Source organism: Papio anubis, chromosome 12 (assembly GCF_008728515.1).
Source record: "Papio anubis isolate 15944 chromosome 12, Panubis1.0, whole genome shotgun sequence".
In the NCBI taxonomy this organism is placed as follows: domain Eukaryota; kingdom Metazoa; phylum Chordata; class Mammalia; order Primates; family Cercopithecidae; genus Papio; species Papio anubis.
Genome location: NC_044987.1, coordinates 76,889,590 through 76,906,469, shown reverse-complemented (window position 1 = coordinate 76,906,469; position 16,880 = coordinate 76,889,590). Strand labels below are relative to the sequence as shown.

At 53.3% G+C, this 16,880-nt stretch overlaps 1 protein-coding gene across 1 annotated transcript in view; it reads right to left on the bottom strand.

Annotated features, from left to right (window-relative positions):
• The window catches only part of OTOG (otogelin), a 113,169-nt gene that overhangs the window by 47,030 nt on the left and 49,259 nt on the right, over nt 1–16,880 (bottom strand). The window contains exons 26-35 of the mRNA XM_031653354.1: nt 16,231–16,365; nt 15,801–15,947; nt 15,391–15,510; nt 13,400–13,516; nt 12,547–12,703; nt 9,875–9,901; nt 7,194–7,361; nt 3,129–3,407; nt 856–973; nt 62–141 (exon numbers count right to left, since the gene is read on the bottom strand). Coding sequence (XP_031509214.1) covers nt 62–141; nt 856–973; nt 3,129–3,407; nt 7,194–7,361; nt 9,875–9,901; nt 12,547–12,703; nt 13,400–13,516; nt 15,391–15,510; nt 15,801–15,947; nt 16,231–16,365 — 1,348 coding nt within the window. The remainder of the gene's footprint in view (nt 1–61; nt 142–855; nt 974–3,128; nt 3,408–7,193; nt 7,362–9,874; nt 9,902–12,546; nt 12,704–13,399; nt 13,517–15,390; nt 15,511–15,800; nt 15,948–16,230; nt 16,366–16,880) is intronic.

Genomic DNA, 16,880 nt, shown 5'->3' with positions numbered 1-16,880 from the left:
AATGAGACCCTAGGGACTTAGAGGAAATCTGAGGGAAGGACGAGAAGTCCGGGCCACTTACAGTCCTCCAAGTAGACACATCTCTGTGTGACTTCATCCAGGACCTTGGGGGCAGGACACACAGGGACACAGCCTTCTACCCTGAGGACAGAGCAGGGAGCAGGTTAGTGGCCTGGAATACAGGGAGAGCCACCTCTTTTTCCCTCGACTGAGCACAGGCCTTATCCTTTCTTATGACACGTATGTGTGCACACATGTGCTTATTACATGTACACACACATGACCCTCCTTAGAGATGCTGTCACACATGTACAGGAGCACACACACCCAGTATGTATGCAGCACACTCCTGCACACTTCTACCCCTCAGACCGAGAGGGAAACACACACACAAGCAAGGTACACTTCTGCACACACTCATGTACATGTTCACATGTGTCTTGGCCTGGGCACATTCTCACGTGGTCTCATGTACCCCCTCCATCCTTGCAGGACGCCTAAATTTTTACACATACATGCGAACACACCCACAGAGACTCCCACAAACATCAGTGAATACGCCCTCACACATGCACACAGCTGCACACAACACCTGCATACATGCAACTGTGTACAATGAATGCACAGTTGTAGTAGTACACACACAAACACACACAAGGCTCTGCTGCACGCACATCATGCACAAATAGATACTCACATGTGCTCACATATGTGCATATATGGAAAGACAGTCACCCTGGTACACACATCCCCATACACTCAACATGTGAAACACTCATACACAAGTGTATGTGAGTGCACACACACACTGGTGCACGCACCTTGACTCCATGCCCACGGCCCCTGACATCTCACCTGGGTACATCCCGGCAGCTGGCTGCCCATGGGTCCCGGCAGGTTTGGAAGCAGGAGCTGGCACAGGCATCATAGCGCCACTCGCAGACTGGATAGGCAGCCCCTGAGGGCTTGGCATCTAGAAAGTGAGATGGGGCAGCAACTCTGGGTCAGGTGAAGACACAGAGGAAGTCCCAGAGCTTAACCCTGTCCCCCCATTCTGTGGAGGGGATAAATGGACCCATGCAGGGAAAGTGAATGGGGAAAAAACCACGCTAAGGAGAAACTGTGTTCACCGTGGTTGGTGTGAGTGCCTGGGGTATCCTGGGGACGGGGCTCTGGGAACTGAATGCAGGACTGAGGACAGGGAAGGACTGAGGACAGGGAAGGACTGAGGACAGGGAAGCTCTGGCCCTGGCAGTTGGAGTGAGGCTTCGAAAGGTGGCCAAAGAAGAGGCCTGGACCCTGATCTCTCCCTTGGGATGCCCTGCCACCCACCCTGCCCCTCTGGGACCTTGGTGCCCAGGCTTTCCCCGCATCCCAGGACACAGTAACCTCCTCCTTGCCCTGCCTCTAGCAGGGCTATTGTAGACCTCCATGGAGGCAAGAGGCCCTCCTTTGCGGGGTGAGGGAAGGCACTGGGGGATCCCTTCCCCTCTAGCCCAAGGCCTTCCTGGGCACCTGGCCCCCGAGAGCTTGCAAGGGAGGTGCTTTTCCCCAGGCTCAGCCCTCTCTGTTCCCAGAGGACCCCCTGAAGAGCCTCTTAGGGTCTGAGGGTGCAGGTCGTTAGAGCACCGCCCTCACTGCCCCTGCAGCTGGGCTAACTCTTAAACAGCACTGGGTGCTACCCGAAATATCTCACACGGATTTACTCATTCAACCTTACCATCGTCCTATGAGGTAGGTGCTATTATTACCCCCACTTTAGAGAAGAGGAAACCCAGGCACAGATGATGCTGGGAAAATGACAGGTTTTCAGAGATGTTCTCAAAAGAGGCCCTGTGACTAGCACCTTGACAAATGAGGGAAAAGTCTGCAGCCTATGGGGGGCTTGGAGGCAGACAAGTAGACCCCAGGCTACCTCGGCACAAGTGACCAGTTTCTGAACACACAGCCTGAGCAGGGAGGTGTGGGTAGGCTCCGAAGCAGGCTCCAGGGAGCAGCCCCCACCAGCAGCTCCTCCAGATGCCCTAACCTGAACACTGCTGCCAGCTGTGAAGAAACCTGCTTTTCCAAAAGCCTGGAGAGTGTAACTTACATTTGGGGAGCACCTACTATGTGCCAGGCCCTGGGCAAAGGCCACGAGACACAGCTAGTCCTCACAGCACACTTCTCAGACAAATATCCCCATTTCACAGGTGAAGAAACCAAGTCAAGGAGATAGGGGTTCTCCTCCAAGTGTCTAGGACCGGGGTCAGGATTTGAACCCAAGGCTGTCCAGCTTCAAAGTCTGGGCTCATGCCCCAGTGTCTTCCAGAAAGGGACACAAATATTCCCATCATGAGCAAGTCTTGTCATCATGGCCGGCGATAAACCTGTCCCACGTCAAGTTCGAGGGCAGACTCGCTAACCGCTGAAGGGAAGAATGAGCTCACCCAGCCCTGGCTTGGGTGGGGTGGGTGATGAAATGAGGAGGCTGGCTGAAAACACATTTCCATATGTGTACATGCAAATGGATCCATCCACAGACACAAGTACCCCCAAGCCCCATGCAAGACAGAGAAAACAGTAAAGAAACTCCAGGGTTTAGGCAGAGAACAATATTTTGGGGACAGACACAGCTGGCAGGGCAGGCCCTGGACCCCCTTGGCCTCGGTGGAAGTTTGGGGAGTCACCCCACCCCTGTCCAGGGGCTTGGGCCTTCCATTCAGAGATGAGGCTGCTGGTCCCCAGACCTATCCCCCTTGTGACAGTCCTTGAACTCATGGGGCAGGCATGTGACCCCAACAGCAAGAAAATTGAGCCAGCGGCTACGTGTGCTGCAGCCAGAATCACACCTCCCCTCACTTCCACAAAGGCTGCTGTATTTTTAGACCGTGTAATTGGCCTGTGGCAGCAGGCAGGACCCAGGAAATTGGCTGGACCCCAAGCACACTGTCCGTGGCTCCCTAGGCCGTTAACATGGAGGCCGGGCCACCTCTCATCTCAGGGTGGCACCCATGTGGCCCCCTGTGCCAAGAGAAGGAGGATTCTGCCTCTTAGGGGCAATTGGAAGGGTGAGGTGGGGACAGGGTGGGAAGAGCAGTGGACTGAGAGGGCCAAGGGGCCGAGGGCAATGGCAGGGGGTCACCTACCCAGAAGGCGGAAGAGCGTGCCCAGGCGGAACACCTCTGTGTGTTCGTACAGCCGCAGGGCCAGCACCGGGCCCGATGCACAGAGGAAGGAGCTGGGCTTGGCCAGGGACTCCAGGGCCACCAGGCCTGCCTGCCATGTGCCCTGGTGCAGCAAGAAGGAGGCATGCTGTTGGAAGGTGTCACGGCCCTGCCACTTAGCCAGCTCCAGAGACCCGTTGGCTGTGACGTGAAGGAAGAAGTTGGGTCTGTCTGCTGCCTCCAGGGACACTACATCTGGGTCTGCAGAGAACCACACGGAGAGGGTCAGTGCAGGCAGAGGTCCAGACTGGTGGGCTGTGGGGACAGCATCCTGGCACACATCTGCTCTCTCAACAACTCTGGACGGCAGCACACTTGAAGACCAGCGGGCCTTGCCCCCTACGCCGGCCCCCGGCTCACCTACTCTGCCTGCCAGCTGTCCCTCTGCTCACACCATCTCTGCCTGAAGGCGAGTGGAGGCTTAGAGATCCCCCAACTGCTGAGCCTCGGGAAGGTAACTGAACTATCTCCTTCTGTCCCCCTTGCACCCCTCTTTCCATTCTTCCCTCCTTCTGCAAACATGTTTGAGTGCCCTCAATGTGCCAGGCACCATTCTAGATACCCAGGATCCAGCAGCGAATACAACAGAGGCAGCTGTCCTGATGGTTGCATTGCATTGGACATGTGGGGCAGGCTGGGGGTTGGTGATTTGTCAGGCTATAGGGTCCCCGGCTTGGTCTTGCTTCTCACAGGATCCCAGAGGGCCAGCATTGGCAGCCCTTCGTCCAACCCACAGATAGGGAGAGGGTCCCAGAGAGAGCTTGCCTAGAGACCCAAAGCTCGTCTCTGTCCTCCCTCTCCGGTCTCCATAACTGCCCAGTTCTAGGGCATGCGGCTTGATGCCCAGTGGGCAGTTTCCCCTGCACAGGGCCTTATGGGTCTCCTCAAGTCCCAAATCCACAAGCAGGCGCAGGGGGTGAGCACGGGGCCAGAATTCCAGCTTACCACCCTGGCTGTGATGTGGGCAAGCACATTCATGCCTGGGCTGTTGGAGGGATCATCAATGAGGTGTGTGTGAAGCACCTGGCACAGCCTGGTGCTGGGCGGGTGCATCTTTAGCCCCTCCCATGTGTCCCCTGTGTCCCCAGGAGGGATGACCGTGTCCCTGTTACACCTCCCTGGGCAGCTGAGAGAAGATGGCAGGTAACGGAGACAGGCTTCATTATTCATGTTAATAATCACAGCTGCTGTTTACACATGACTTACTACGTGCCAGGCACTGTGCTAAGCAAGCCATTTGCCTGCAGGTTATAAAATTCCTACGAGAACCCTGTGAAGTGAAAAATTCCCTCATTCAGCAGCAAATATTTACTGAGTACCTGCTGTGGGCCAGGCCATGTTCTAGGCACTGAGGCCACAACAGGGAGCAAAATGATGAAAATTCTTGCCTTCATGGAGCTTGCCATCCTGGCAGCTGTGGGGTGGGGAGAGAATACATTGCTGTGAGAGGTTAAAAGGTGGTGATATTACTATTCCCACTTTACAGAGGAGGGAAGAGAGGCCCAGAGTCACACTGACAGTGGATGAGGGAGGCAGGGCTGGATGCAGGCAGGCTGAGGCCAGAGCCCAGCATCTTCACCGCCACAGGGCCGGCCCCACCCATGGGATGCAGGCCCCGGCATGGGCGGCCCAGCGTGGTAGGGCACTGAGTGCTAGCCCCAGCCTGCTCTACGGGATGCGTGACCTCAGGCAAGTCACTTCTCCTCCCTGGGCCTTGGCTTCCTCCTTCATGAAGACAGGGTTGACCTGGATCAAGGCTTCTCCACTGTTTTCCCTGCTGTCCTCCTAACAGGGCAGAGACCTTGAGGTGCAGAGTCCGGGGCTGTACTGTAAATATTCGATTGACTTCACCTGCCATCCTCTGTATTTCTTCTTTAATGCCTCGGTTTGGAAGGCAGTATGGCAGAGGAGTTTGAATGAAAGATTCTGGAGCCAAACGGCTGGCACCTGTCACTAACAAGCACTGTGCCCTAGGTAAATCACCTAACCTCTCCGGGCCTCAGCTCCCTCATCTGTAGATTGGGAACAAAATAGTCCCTACCTCCTAAGATTGTCATGAGGATTAAATGAGTTGCTACACATGAAGCACTTAGAACAGTGCCGGTACATGAGAAGTCCTACAGAAGGGCAACATATGATTATTAATAAATAAGTAACCTCTCCCCCAAAAAAATCTTCAGGTAACACTAGCACCCCAGGGACCTCTGTCAGGCTGTGGTGGTGACTCCCCAGAGTGGGAAGCCTGGGCCTCGGTGACTGCTGAGTCCTCCCCTCTGTGACATTTCCTGCTCTCCACTTCTTCGCATAACCATCTTTCCATCCTTTAAGGGACACCTCCTCCATGCAGCCACCCTAGGTCCCACCTGGAAGGCACCTTTCCTTGGCTGCCCAGGACCCTGGGTATAGCCCAGGAGAAGCAGTATGGGATGGGAGAGGGAGGAGCTTGGGTCCCCACTGGGCCCGTGAGACCCACGCCTGACTCTGAGATGGAGCCTGGACTGGAGTGCCTCTGGGATCCTGCCCCCAGTGACATCCCCTAAAGCCAGGTGACTCCAGGGACCTGCTTAGCATGCCCATAAACCTAGTGGAAAGGCAACACCCCCTCTGGACTACACATAACCTACTAGACTAACATACTGGATGGAGAACAGAAAAGCCTCACTAAGCAGATGGCCTGCCACATCTGGAAGGTGGTGAGACACCTTTGTCAGGCAGGAACGCACGGATCTGGGGATCAGAAATGTGTAGAGAGGGCCGGGCACGGTGGCTCAAGCCTGTAATCCCAGCACTTTGGGAGGCCGAGACGGGCGGATCACGAGGTCAGGAGATCGAGACTATCCTGGCTAACACGGTGAAACCCCATCTCTACTAAAAAAATACAAAAAAACTAGCCGGGCGAGGTGGCGGGCGCCTGTAGTCCCAGCTACTCGGGAGGCTGAGGCAGGAGAATGGCGTAAACCCGGGAGGCGGAGCTTGCAGTGAGCTGAGATCCGGCCACTGCACTCCAGCCTGGGCGACAGAGCGAGACTCCGTCTCAAAAAAAAAAAAAAAAAAGAAATGTGTAGAGAGGAAGTGCTGTCTTTGGGGGTGGTGCTTCTGGCTCTCCTGTGGCCCAGTCCCTGATTCCTCACTCCCAGGCTTTCTTATGCAGCTACATGATTCTGCCAGGTACCACCTACCTCCCCAGGCTCACACCGCCATGAACATCACCTACCGCTAGGGATGTTGGCCATGCCTGGGGCTGGGCAGGAGCCAGGATGTCCCCTCCCCTCCTCAAAGCCCTTCCATGGTTCCCCGTTGCCCTCAGGATAAAGTCCCAACTCCTGAGCTTAGCTTACTAAGTAAGTAAGAAGTTTCCCTTCCAGACTCCTTCTTGCTCTCAGGGGAACATCCTGTATTTTAAGAAGCCTCTCCTGACTCTAAGACTGAGTTGGGGGCCCCTCCCCAGTGTTCTCACAGGTGCTGTGACTGCCTTTGGGCATGTCTGTCTCCCTGATGGGACTGTGGGCTTCTGATGCGCAGGGACTGTGTCTCTTGTATCCCTGATTTCCCAGTACCCGGCTCTGTGCTTGGCATGGGATTAGGGTTCAGTGAAAGGGAGGGAGGCAAGAAGAGACATTGAGAGAGAAAGGGAAGAGAGGAAGGAAGAAGGGAGAGATGCAGGGAGGGTGAGAGCGGACGAGAGGAAGGAAGAGGAGGAGCATGAGGAGGGAGAGCTGCTGCTTGGCTTTTCTGGAACAGCTATTGCATACAGCAAGGTATAGAGGCACACCTGGGCCTTGGCTGCCCTGGAGGTTAGGGGAGCAGATGGAGAGTGTCTGCAGAGAAGAAGCTGACCTAGAAGCACCATCTCAACTGGGAGAGGGGCACTTGTCAGAGCCCCCATTTCCCCTGCCACTACAGATATTTAGGGCCTCAGCACTCACCCCTCCTCCAGCACCCTCCTCCCTCCCAGAAGAGCTGGAGCGGGACTGAGGTGGGCCTTACCATGGGCCTTGGCCTTGTACAGAGCAGCTGTCAGCAGGAAGCTCACAATGTCCCCTGGCGCCACATCCTTTGTCCTCACTAGAACTATGTCTTCGCCCACCGCCTTCATGGCCACCAGGGCACCACCGGCTGCCAAGCTGGACAGCTGATAGGGGCCCTTACCTAGCACTGGAGAGAAGAGGCCCCGTGAGCAGCCTGGCCCCCCTGCCTGCCCACCTCCTATACCTCCTGCCCCACCCCTTGGCAGCAGTGGGGTGGGAGAGCAAGCTACCAAGGAGGAACTCTTGATGGCGTCCTTCATCCCAAGCTCAGGGACCTTGATGACCCTGAGAAGGAAGGGACAGGATTCCCAGGCTGCCAGCCCCTGAAAGGAACAGACCCACTGCACAGTGCCTGAATCACTTCACAGAGAGCCAAGGAAGAAGGCCACCCACAGGGAGCACCTGGGCCCCCCAGTGTCTCTCCACAGCCTTCCCACTGCCTGAAACTTCACCATTACAGCCACTGCTCTATTCAAGGTGTCCTCAGGAAGAAGACAGCAGACCAGGTTTCTGCCCACCCCAGGCCTGAGGGACGATAAACATGTTAGTGTTTATCTAATTATTTCAAACACGTAACACTTTTGAGTCTTTATAATTCCTGTGGTTGTCAGTATAGGTTGGCACAGAACATGGGCTTCCTGGACAATCACCTTGTAGGGATCTTCCTGCCTCTGCTGTGTCCCCGCTCTCCAATGCCTCCTCCCTACGGCTGCTGAGCTGCCCTCCCAGCCATGCCCCCTGCTGGGGTGCACCAGTGACTCTCCATGGCCCTCAGGACACAATCTAAAGAGCCCAGCTTGAATTCAGAAGCCCTTCAGCTCTCAGCCCCTGCCCACCTCCCCACTCCCCCCACGCCCTGGCTCCTGCCATGCTGAACTTCTCTTGCTCTTTCTGGAAGGAGCAGTGGTGTTATTTCCCAGCTCACATCTCATCACACCGTTCCACCCACTCAGAGTAGTCCTCCCCGTTTTGTGCCTGGCAAACGCCTACTCAACCTCTGGGGCCCAGCTCAAATGTCACCTCCTTGTGACGCTCTCCCTGCACCCTCTCCTGCCACATGGCAAATGTTGTCCCTCCTCCTCTGTGTCCCACCAGCTCTTGGAGCATGGCACATACTAGTTACAGCTCTTCGGATGAGGATCTGGATGGGAGGTCCACATCTGTCACCCCCACTAGATGGGAGACAAGCAGTGCTGTGCTGGCAAATGGCTAACAACGAGCTCTCAAACAAACAAACAAACAAAAGTGGTTTGTAGGTTTTCGGATTTCCATGGCGTAAACACTCCCACGAGGGGTCAACTGGAAACTACCAACTGAATGAGGAGTTAGGAACACAATGGGTGCTAGAGAGGCGGCGTGAGCCCGCTCCGCACACCGCTGTGGCAGGACTCAGGGACCACTGACTTCCCAGCACCCAGCGGGCCAGGACCAGACCAAATGCTAGTAGAAGAACGGAGCAAGGATGGGTGAGTGGGTGGGTGGGTAGGTGGAAGATGCTAGAAACAGCTTGTCCTTTGCCAGTTACTGCCACCCAAAATGCCACGGAAGAGAGAAAACGGAGCAGCTTCATCTTGCTGAAATGTCTTGCCTGATGTCAGACAGATCCTGTCTGTCCCAGGGACCACAGATCCCCCATTGCAGGCTCATCCCTTTACCAGTTGAAGTTCTGGGGCCATCAAGAGCCCCTGGGCACTAGTATTTTGGCAGAACTGCAGTCCTGTGGATGCTCATGCTACACCCTGGTCTGGCCCTCATCTCACAGGCCCCCAGATGGTATCCTGTCTCCAGTCTCTCTCTTCCACTTCACCCACCACGCTCAAGCCAAAATCTCATAATGCAGGCAACTGAGGACAAAGCTCTGGGCCTCTGCCCACATAGGCCTGCTCCTGGCAGCACAGTCCCTGGAGGAGGGTCGGGGAGTGGAAGTCAAAGGCGAACAGCACGGAGGATCAGATGAGCATTTCACTCTGCCAAGGTCTGACCCTGGCCCAACTGGATGAAGTTCAGTGCTAAAAACTACTCCTGGGCAGCCCTTCTCTATCCCACCTACCCAATCCTGGTGATTAAATTGATGAATTGGCTCTAAACTGGACATTAACCTCCCCTGGGTCTTTGGTTATGACCTGTGTTTGCACCCTCGTTAATCTAAATGTCAGAGCATCTGCCGGAATCCTGCGACCTTGGTTGAGTTTGAAGATGAATGTGTCGGGCCACATGTTTTGTTCCACTCATACTCAGAAAGGGCAATTTGTGTCTGCTTTTGCCAAAAGCAAATCTTCGGGGAACCCAAGGTGATGTTCTGTGGCTCTGATGAGCTAGATTATGAAGGTGGAGGAGCTGGCGAGTTGGTGGGAATGGGGTTTTTCCTTCCTGGTGGGGCTGCCCTGCCGAGCACAGTCCCTGGGAGCCGGCCTGCCTGGGCCCGGGACAGGGGCTGCAGGAACTGCTGAGGACAGAGGTGCAGGATACCCCTGGGCCCTGCACTGTCAGGGCTCTCTCTGCATGATGGGGGCCCTCCCAGCCCGGGTCAGGGCTCTTCCAGGGCCAGCAGCGCCTTGGGATGGCTGATGCTGTGTGGCATCAGGACAGGGCTGGCAGTGCCTGGGCCCCTTAGACTCTGCGTGGGGAGGGTGGTCTTACCTTTGTTAAAGAAGTCACAGTCATACGCTGAAAGAGAGAGAACAGGGACTTCCTGAGAGCCAGCCCAGAGCCTGGAACAGACAGACAGAGCCAAGGCCCCCAGCATCCCAGCCTCCCTTCTTCCCCAAGTGCTGGGCCTGGCCTGCCTCCCACATGTCAAGATTTGGGGATGGTCATGGATGCAGATGTCTTAAGTGAAGTAAATAGAATGGCTCCTCTCTGGGCCGACAGCATGAGGCTCAAAGACTGGCCCACAGTAGGCACCTCAGCGATGTGTCAAGTAAATGAACAAATGAATGAATGTTGGAAAGAAGCGGGTGTATTTTGTGTGGTGCCAAAGAGCAGGATTAGAACCAAGGGGTGGGAGTTTTAATCAGAAATGTTGCAGAAGGCCCCCAGAGGGATGCAAGCACAAGACGGAGGTTGGTCTTCCAAGAGCCTTGGGTGGGAAGGGGACCAGGAGCCCCCAGCATCACCGGCTTCTTCAAGCCGCTTGCACTGCAGAGGCGCTTCCACCAGCCAAGCTGTAAGAAGCTCCTGCAAGCGTGGTCTCAGCGCGCCCTCTAGTGGTCATCTCCAGCACCACACCCTGTTCCCCTGGCCCCTCAGCTGCAGATGTTCAGTCCACTGGGGAGTGCCCGGGACCTTGCGGGAGACCCCCAAAGCCAGCAGCAAAGCCATGAAGAGCCAGGCAGATAGACCTGGGATAAAGCTTAGGAGCAGCATGCTTCACACGTAGGCATGGTCTGAAGAGAGCCACCGACTCACTCCACACCCCAGACCACAAGGTCAATGCATCTGGGGTCACCCTCCAGAAAGAGCACGTACAGTCAGGAGACAGGCCTGCCGTGTGGCTGCGGTTACGTGCCTGCCTCTCCCTCCATCTGCAGACTCAGAAGGCTGAACCAGAAAATTAGAAAATTGCCAAGTTTCTGGTTTCCAGGGTGTACCCAGTCAAGGAGTGGTAGCCAACAAGAGTCATTAAAAAGCCAGCTCTCTAGAGTTAGACCTGAGTTCAAATCCCACGTCCCTCACTCATCAACTGTGCATACTGAACCAAGTCACTTAACGTCAGTGAAATTTAGTGCCCTCCTCTAAGGTGGGACGGCTACTGGCATCTGCCCCATAGATCTGCCAGGGCCTGGACCAGAGTAAGGCAAAGTGCTCATCTTGGATGTGAAATTTAAGAGGCTACCAAAAATCTCAGTAATCAAGATAAATACTATTTTAATGCAATATTTTAAGACATCAAAATTAATGCAAGAAAAACCATGACAAATAAAATATCAAAATTTAAAAATAAAGACAAGATCATTAACAGTCTCCCACTGAGTCTCCCACTGAGCCAGAGTAGAGACTGAGACCAAAGGAAACATTAATACTATTGAGCCTTTGAAAGTTTGTTCACCACAGTATTTTTGCAGCAATTTTTATTTTACAGAAATATTACATCAAAATATTATTTCTCTTGATTACTGCATTTTTGGTGCCCCCTCAAACCTTGTACCCCAGGCAAGCACCTCAATCACCTCCCCCTAGTCTTGAATATTAAATGAAGTAATGCACATAGGCACAAGGCCTGGCACGCAGTGGACGCTCAGCAAGTGTGCTTCTGCTCCACCTTCTTCCTTTGGCATCTTGCCTGCAGGCGTCAGGGCTCAGGACATGTCAGTACCCAGGTGTCCATGAAAAAATGACAACCTCCGCATTAGCATAGGTCACTGTGCCAAGTGCTGTACACACAATGCCTTGTTTAAACCTCACAGCACCCTACAAGGTAGATGCAGCTATCTTCACCCCTCTATTACAGGTGAAGAGACTCCCAGGCCAACTCGATGGAGCTGGGTCTGAACTCAATCAGTCTGACCCCAGAGAGCAAGACTGTGTAATGGCCATCACACCCCAAGGCGCGGTGCTTGCACCAGGAAAATCCTTTGGTGTGCGCAAATAAATAAAAAATAAGAAATGAAGAATTTAGCCTTCTTTATGTTTTCTTTCACCTTTTAAATATTAATTTTTAAATATGTCTACATATTTTACATGAAGAGTATATCTATGGATGCATATCTATGTATGCATATGTATGTGCACAAAATGATTTTACTTGATAGGGGTATGCAATGAAAAGCATTTGCAGACCACCATTGCTCTGAATAAACTGATCATCTGTGCTGCCTCTGATGGGACCTGCGAATCTCAGCTGACAAAGGACTTCTATATTCATCACCCCATTTGGTCCTCAGAGTCAACCTGGGGGCAGGCCTATTCCTGTTTCTCAGACGAGAAAATTGAGCCCCAGAGAGGTTGGGTGACTTGTTTGAAGTCACACAGCTTACAAGTGGTAGCTCTGGGTCTAGGCTCCTGACTCTTCTAACAAAGTGGCTATGAGCACGGGTTCGCATTGGACTCTCTAGGGATGAACCTTGGCTCCACCACTAACCTTGAGCAGGTTACTTGATCTCTCTCTCTCTAAGCTGTTTCTTCAACTAAAATAGGAAATACATAGCCCTGTTTCAAAGGGTAGTTGTAAGAATTCAATGAATAACACGCCCAAAGCAGTTGGTGCTTGGTACATTCTAAGTACTCAATAAATGTTAGACAGACTGCCAGTACCCCTAGGGTATGCCCACAGGGGACACTCTGTCCCTCGGGTGATTGTCTGGGACACTCACGGCAGAGGCGGGGGGTTCGCCAGTCAACAGCCACGCCGTGCTGGCAACACTGGTGGGCATAAGCAGAGACGCTGGCACAGAAGCACTCACAGTCACCACCCTGGCTGCAGCCACATGTGTCCGTCAGGCAGTTTGAGTAAAACCAAGTGACATCAACCTGGAGAAGGTCAGAAGTCAGAGGTCAAAGGACAGATCCCAAATGTCAGATCCGCAGCTTGTCAGCTGATGGCTACCAGCACCAACATGAAGGGACCACAGGACAGGGTGAGTTGTCCTGTCTCATGAGATGTGAAGGGAGAAGTACAAGGAAACGAGAACTCCATGGTCCAGGCAGATGCCCACTTTTGAGAACTAAGCTCTCTTCTCTCCTGAGTCTGGCCTGTTTGATCCAGGAGCCGAGAGTGGCTGAACAGGGGTAGAGCCTGAACTGCCTAGCCAGGGCCAGAGACAGCCAAGGCCAATCTGACGGCAGCCTTCAAGGCTTGCAGGGTGCCATGCAATGCTGAGCCCCAGCCTCCTCTGCATGCACCGAGGCAGAACAGGCAATAGGTGGTGCCTCAGCATGAGGGCTTTGGGTCCACCATTTAGAAGAACTTCGTGATAAGGAGGAAGGGCCAGATCAAGATGAGCTTGAAAAGGGCACAAGCTCTGTTTGCCTGGTTGTCTGTGCCTGGTCATCTGGGGAAATATGACGGACTCATCTGAGCCGACTGGAGGCAGGGGAACGGCAGAGGCAGATCTTCTCTGGAGATTTGAGCTGTCTCCTCTGAGACATGGGGGAGTCTGAGAGCTGAAGGGATCCCAGGAAAGTGGAGGGGGTGCTCGGGAGGGGCCGAGGCTGGGGTCCACTCACCACAGGGTGGCAGATCTCAAACACCTCACTGAGCAGGATGCTGCACTCCTTCTTGGCAAATGGTTCTCGGAGAGGATTCAGGACACATGTATCCCGAGGATCGAGGGTGTCTGGGCACTGAGGGGTAAAGGCAGGACTGTTGACCTCCCTATTTGCCAAATGCCTGTTGCCTGACATGACAGATAGATTTTAGGGTGGCCGCCATGATCCTTGCCTCCTGATATTCATGTTCTTGTAAAATCCCCTTCCCTTGAGTGTAGAAGGGACCTATGCCTTGCCTCAAACCAACAGAATATGGCTCAGGTGATGGGATGGACATGGCCATGTGTATGTGATCACACAATTCCCAACATGAGATCCCAGAGCCCATCGTGCTGGAGTCTCTCCCTTGCTGGCTGTGAGGAAGCAAGCAGCCATGCTGGGGGACCCCACATGGATGGAAGTGTCAGTGGTCTCTTGTTGCTGAGGGTGGTCTCTGGCCAAAAGCTGGCCCCAAAATATTGGAACCTTTAGTCCTACAGTTTCAAGGAGCTGAATGTGATCAACAACCATGTGAGCAGGTGAGGATGCAGTTCCTTCCCCAGTGGAGCCTCCAGATGAGAGCCCAGCCCTGACTGACACCTTGATTGCAGCCTTGTGAGACACTAAGCAGGGAACCAAGTCAGGCCGTGTCCTGACTTCCTGGCCCAGAGAAACTGAAATAATACATGAGTGTTGTTTAATGCCACTAGGTCTCATAAAATTGTTACATAGCAGTAGATAACTAATGCAGATGTTTCCGATGTCTGCTGAATCTCTTTCCTTAGACTACATTTTCACTAGAGAACCCCATGGTATGCCGAATAGGATTAGCAAGAGAGAAATATGATGTGTATGGGGGTGTGGGGACAACAAGGGTTAGTCACCCACTGAGCTTCTCTAAAATGGGGGTGTGTTAGGGTGCACTTTTCAGAGGCTGTGGGAACAGCCTTGTCCCACCTCAGGATTTCAGAGTCTGTGAGAACAGCCCTGTCCCACCTGGAACAGTTGAGCTCTAGGACATGCCCAACTGCTCCCCCTACCCCAGTCTACATAAGCTCATCTCCGTGTACTTCCCAGCAGGGCATTAAGATCACTAAGTCTAGGAAAGGCAAATATATAACACTCACATCACCACTCTCCCCTGCTGCTCTCATGGCAGACATAAATAATCGATCACAGTCTTCCTTCCAGCTGAGCTTGACACAGACCTTGGATGTTTCTCAATATAGCTCCCAAGCAACCTTTTTTGACCAATCAGAGTTGTCACATGAAGTGAAATCTATTCATCAGCTCTCTCTTGGCCAAGTCCCCTCTCTTTGCAGAGGATTGCAGAGATGGGATGTACTCAAGGTCACCCAGAAAGTCAATAGATGACCCAACAAGAACCCAGGTCTCCTACTCTCAACTCAGAGCTGTTTCCCCCACAGCTCACAGATTGACAGCCTCAGTTGGACATCTCTCAGATTGTCCCTTGGGGCAGACCCCCTCATTTCTATCTATGATAGTGTTGCCCTTCCTCTCAGAGATCTTATCGCTGATATATTCATCTATTTAAGCATGGCCCAAACTTTAAGTGCCAGCACCAGTCTCATCTCCTTCAGGAAGACTTCCCTGATTGCCTCAACCCTTCTCGGTCTCTTCTCTGTGTCAGACCTAGTTCCAGGCACCGGGGGGCATCATGATGAGTGACCATCTCTCCTGGGACAGACTTTATCACCTGCTCAACCTTCCACCACCCTGCCAGGGCTTGGTCCAGGGTAGGGTGGGCAGCTGGATTTGTGAGACAAGATGATGCATGATCTTTGGGCCATAGGACAGAGTCTAGGGCTAGGGATGCAGTCAGAGGCTGAGAGAATATTGCAGGAGAAACCTCACACCAGCATCCCTCTTCCCTGACCTGGGGCCAGGTTCAGTGCTGGCAGTGCCCATCTGAGTGAGGGGCATAAGCCAGCCTGGAGGAGAGGCTTTACCTCAACTGCAACCCAACTGCTGCCAAACTCCTGGGGGTTAGTTAGCTCTAGGTTCTCCGGGGTCCTCATCTCATTGATGGTTTTTAAGTCAAAGTTCCCACAGAGGCCTGCCAGCTGGCCCTGAAAAGAGAGAGGACACCATGGTCAGTTGCAGGCATGCCAGGGGTGAGCCACAGGCAGAGGGATCCCCATGAGCCCAAGAGTCTATCATGGACCTAGAAGTCACTGCTGAGGTCACAGTTTGAAGAGGGATGGAGCAATGTCAGAGGAGAAGGGGCCCAGAGCAGGGTGGAGGAGAGAACAGAGGCATGCTCTTCTTGGCTCCTCAGAGAGGGTACAGCTCACCCAAGGACACCCAGGGCTTGGCTCAGCCCCAAGCAGGAGCAGAGGGTCACTGTTCATGTAAGTACCTGCCACTGAGGCCCAGCCTGGATGTGCACTGTGGTTCTCTGGTCCCACAAGAGGGTGATGTGTTCCCGTGGGAAATGCACCAGTGTGAAAAATCCCACTCGCCATGTGTGGACCTCCTGCTTGTCATCCAGGAAGCTCTCTGGACTCTAGAGGGACAGAGATGGTCACTCCTGAGCCCAAGTGCCTCCAAGTGCCCAGGTCGGCTATGCCTGCAGCCAGGACCTCACCAATGCCTCTGCCTCCCTCATACCCTGCCATTGGCCTCTGTGTTCCTGACCCTGGCCAAGAGGAATTCAGTCTGGGCTCCTAACTCAGTGGCTCTCCAAGAGAAACTGCTGTGGTAAGGAAGCCAGTCCTCAGCCCTCTTCTGCCCCAACCCCTGGTAACCTGTAAATTGTCTACACAACCTTCACAGGCACTGGGCCTTACAGGATTTCCGGAGTCATCATCAAAGACAATGAGTGAGCTCCCAACGTTGATGGAAATAAATTTCCTGCAGATCATGCCGGAGCTGTAGCAGTTCACATTCTCTACAATCACAGAGAAGCTGACATCTGACATGCCCTGAGGAGAGAATAAGCGAGTCCAATAAAACAAGGGAGAAAAGAGATCCTGCCGAGAGGTATAGAGGTGGAGGAACACGCACTCTGGAGCGGCTTTCAATCTACTTCTACTTTGTGTTTGCTGAGCTGTGTGACTTTGGGCAACTTCTGTTCTCTGAAGCTGTTCTGGTTTTGGATGCCTAGTGTAGTGCTTAACATGTAGTGACTCCCCAAAATATCTGACGAATTAATGTATTAACAAATATACAATAGGGATGATTGTGTTGATAGGGTACGGGGAAGAGGCACTGTCTCACATACATCCTTGATGCTAGTGTAAGCTTTTTGAAGGGGAATTTGCTGGCATTGAATATTTTAAATGTACATAGCTTTTTATACAGCAATTCCACTGCCAAGAACCTGGGGATACATCCACACAGGTATTCACTGCAGCATTTAAATATTGGAGACAACCTAAATGTCCATCGATGGGGAAAAAATAAAACAAACTAGAGGGCGGTGTTCTGTAGAATTCCA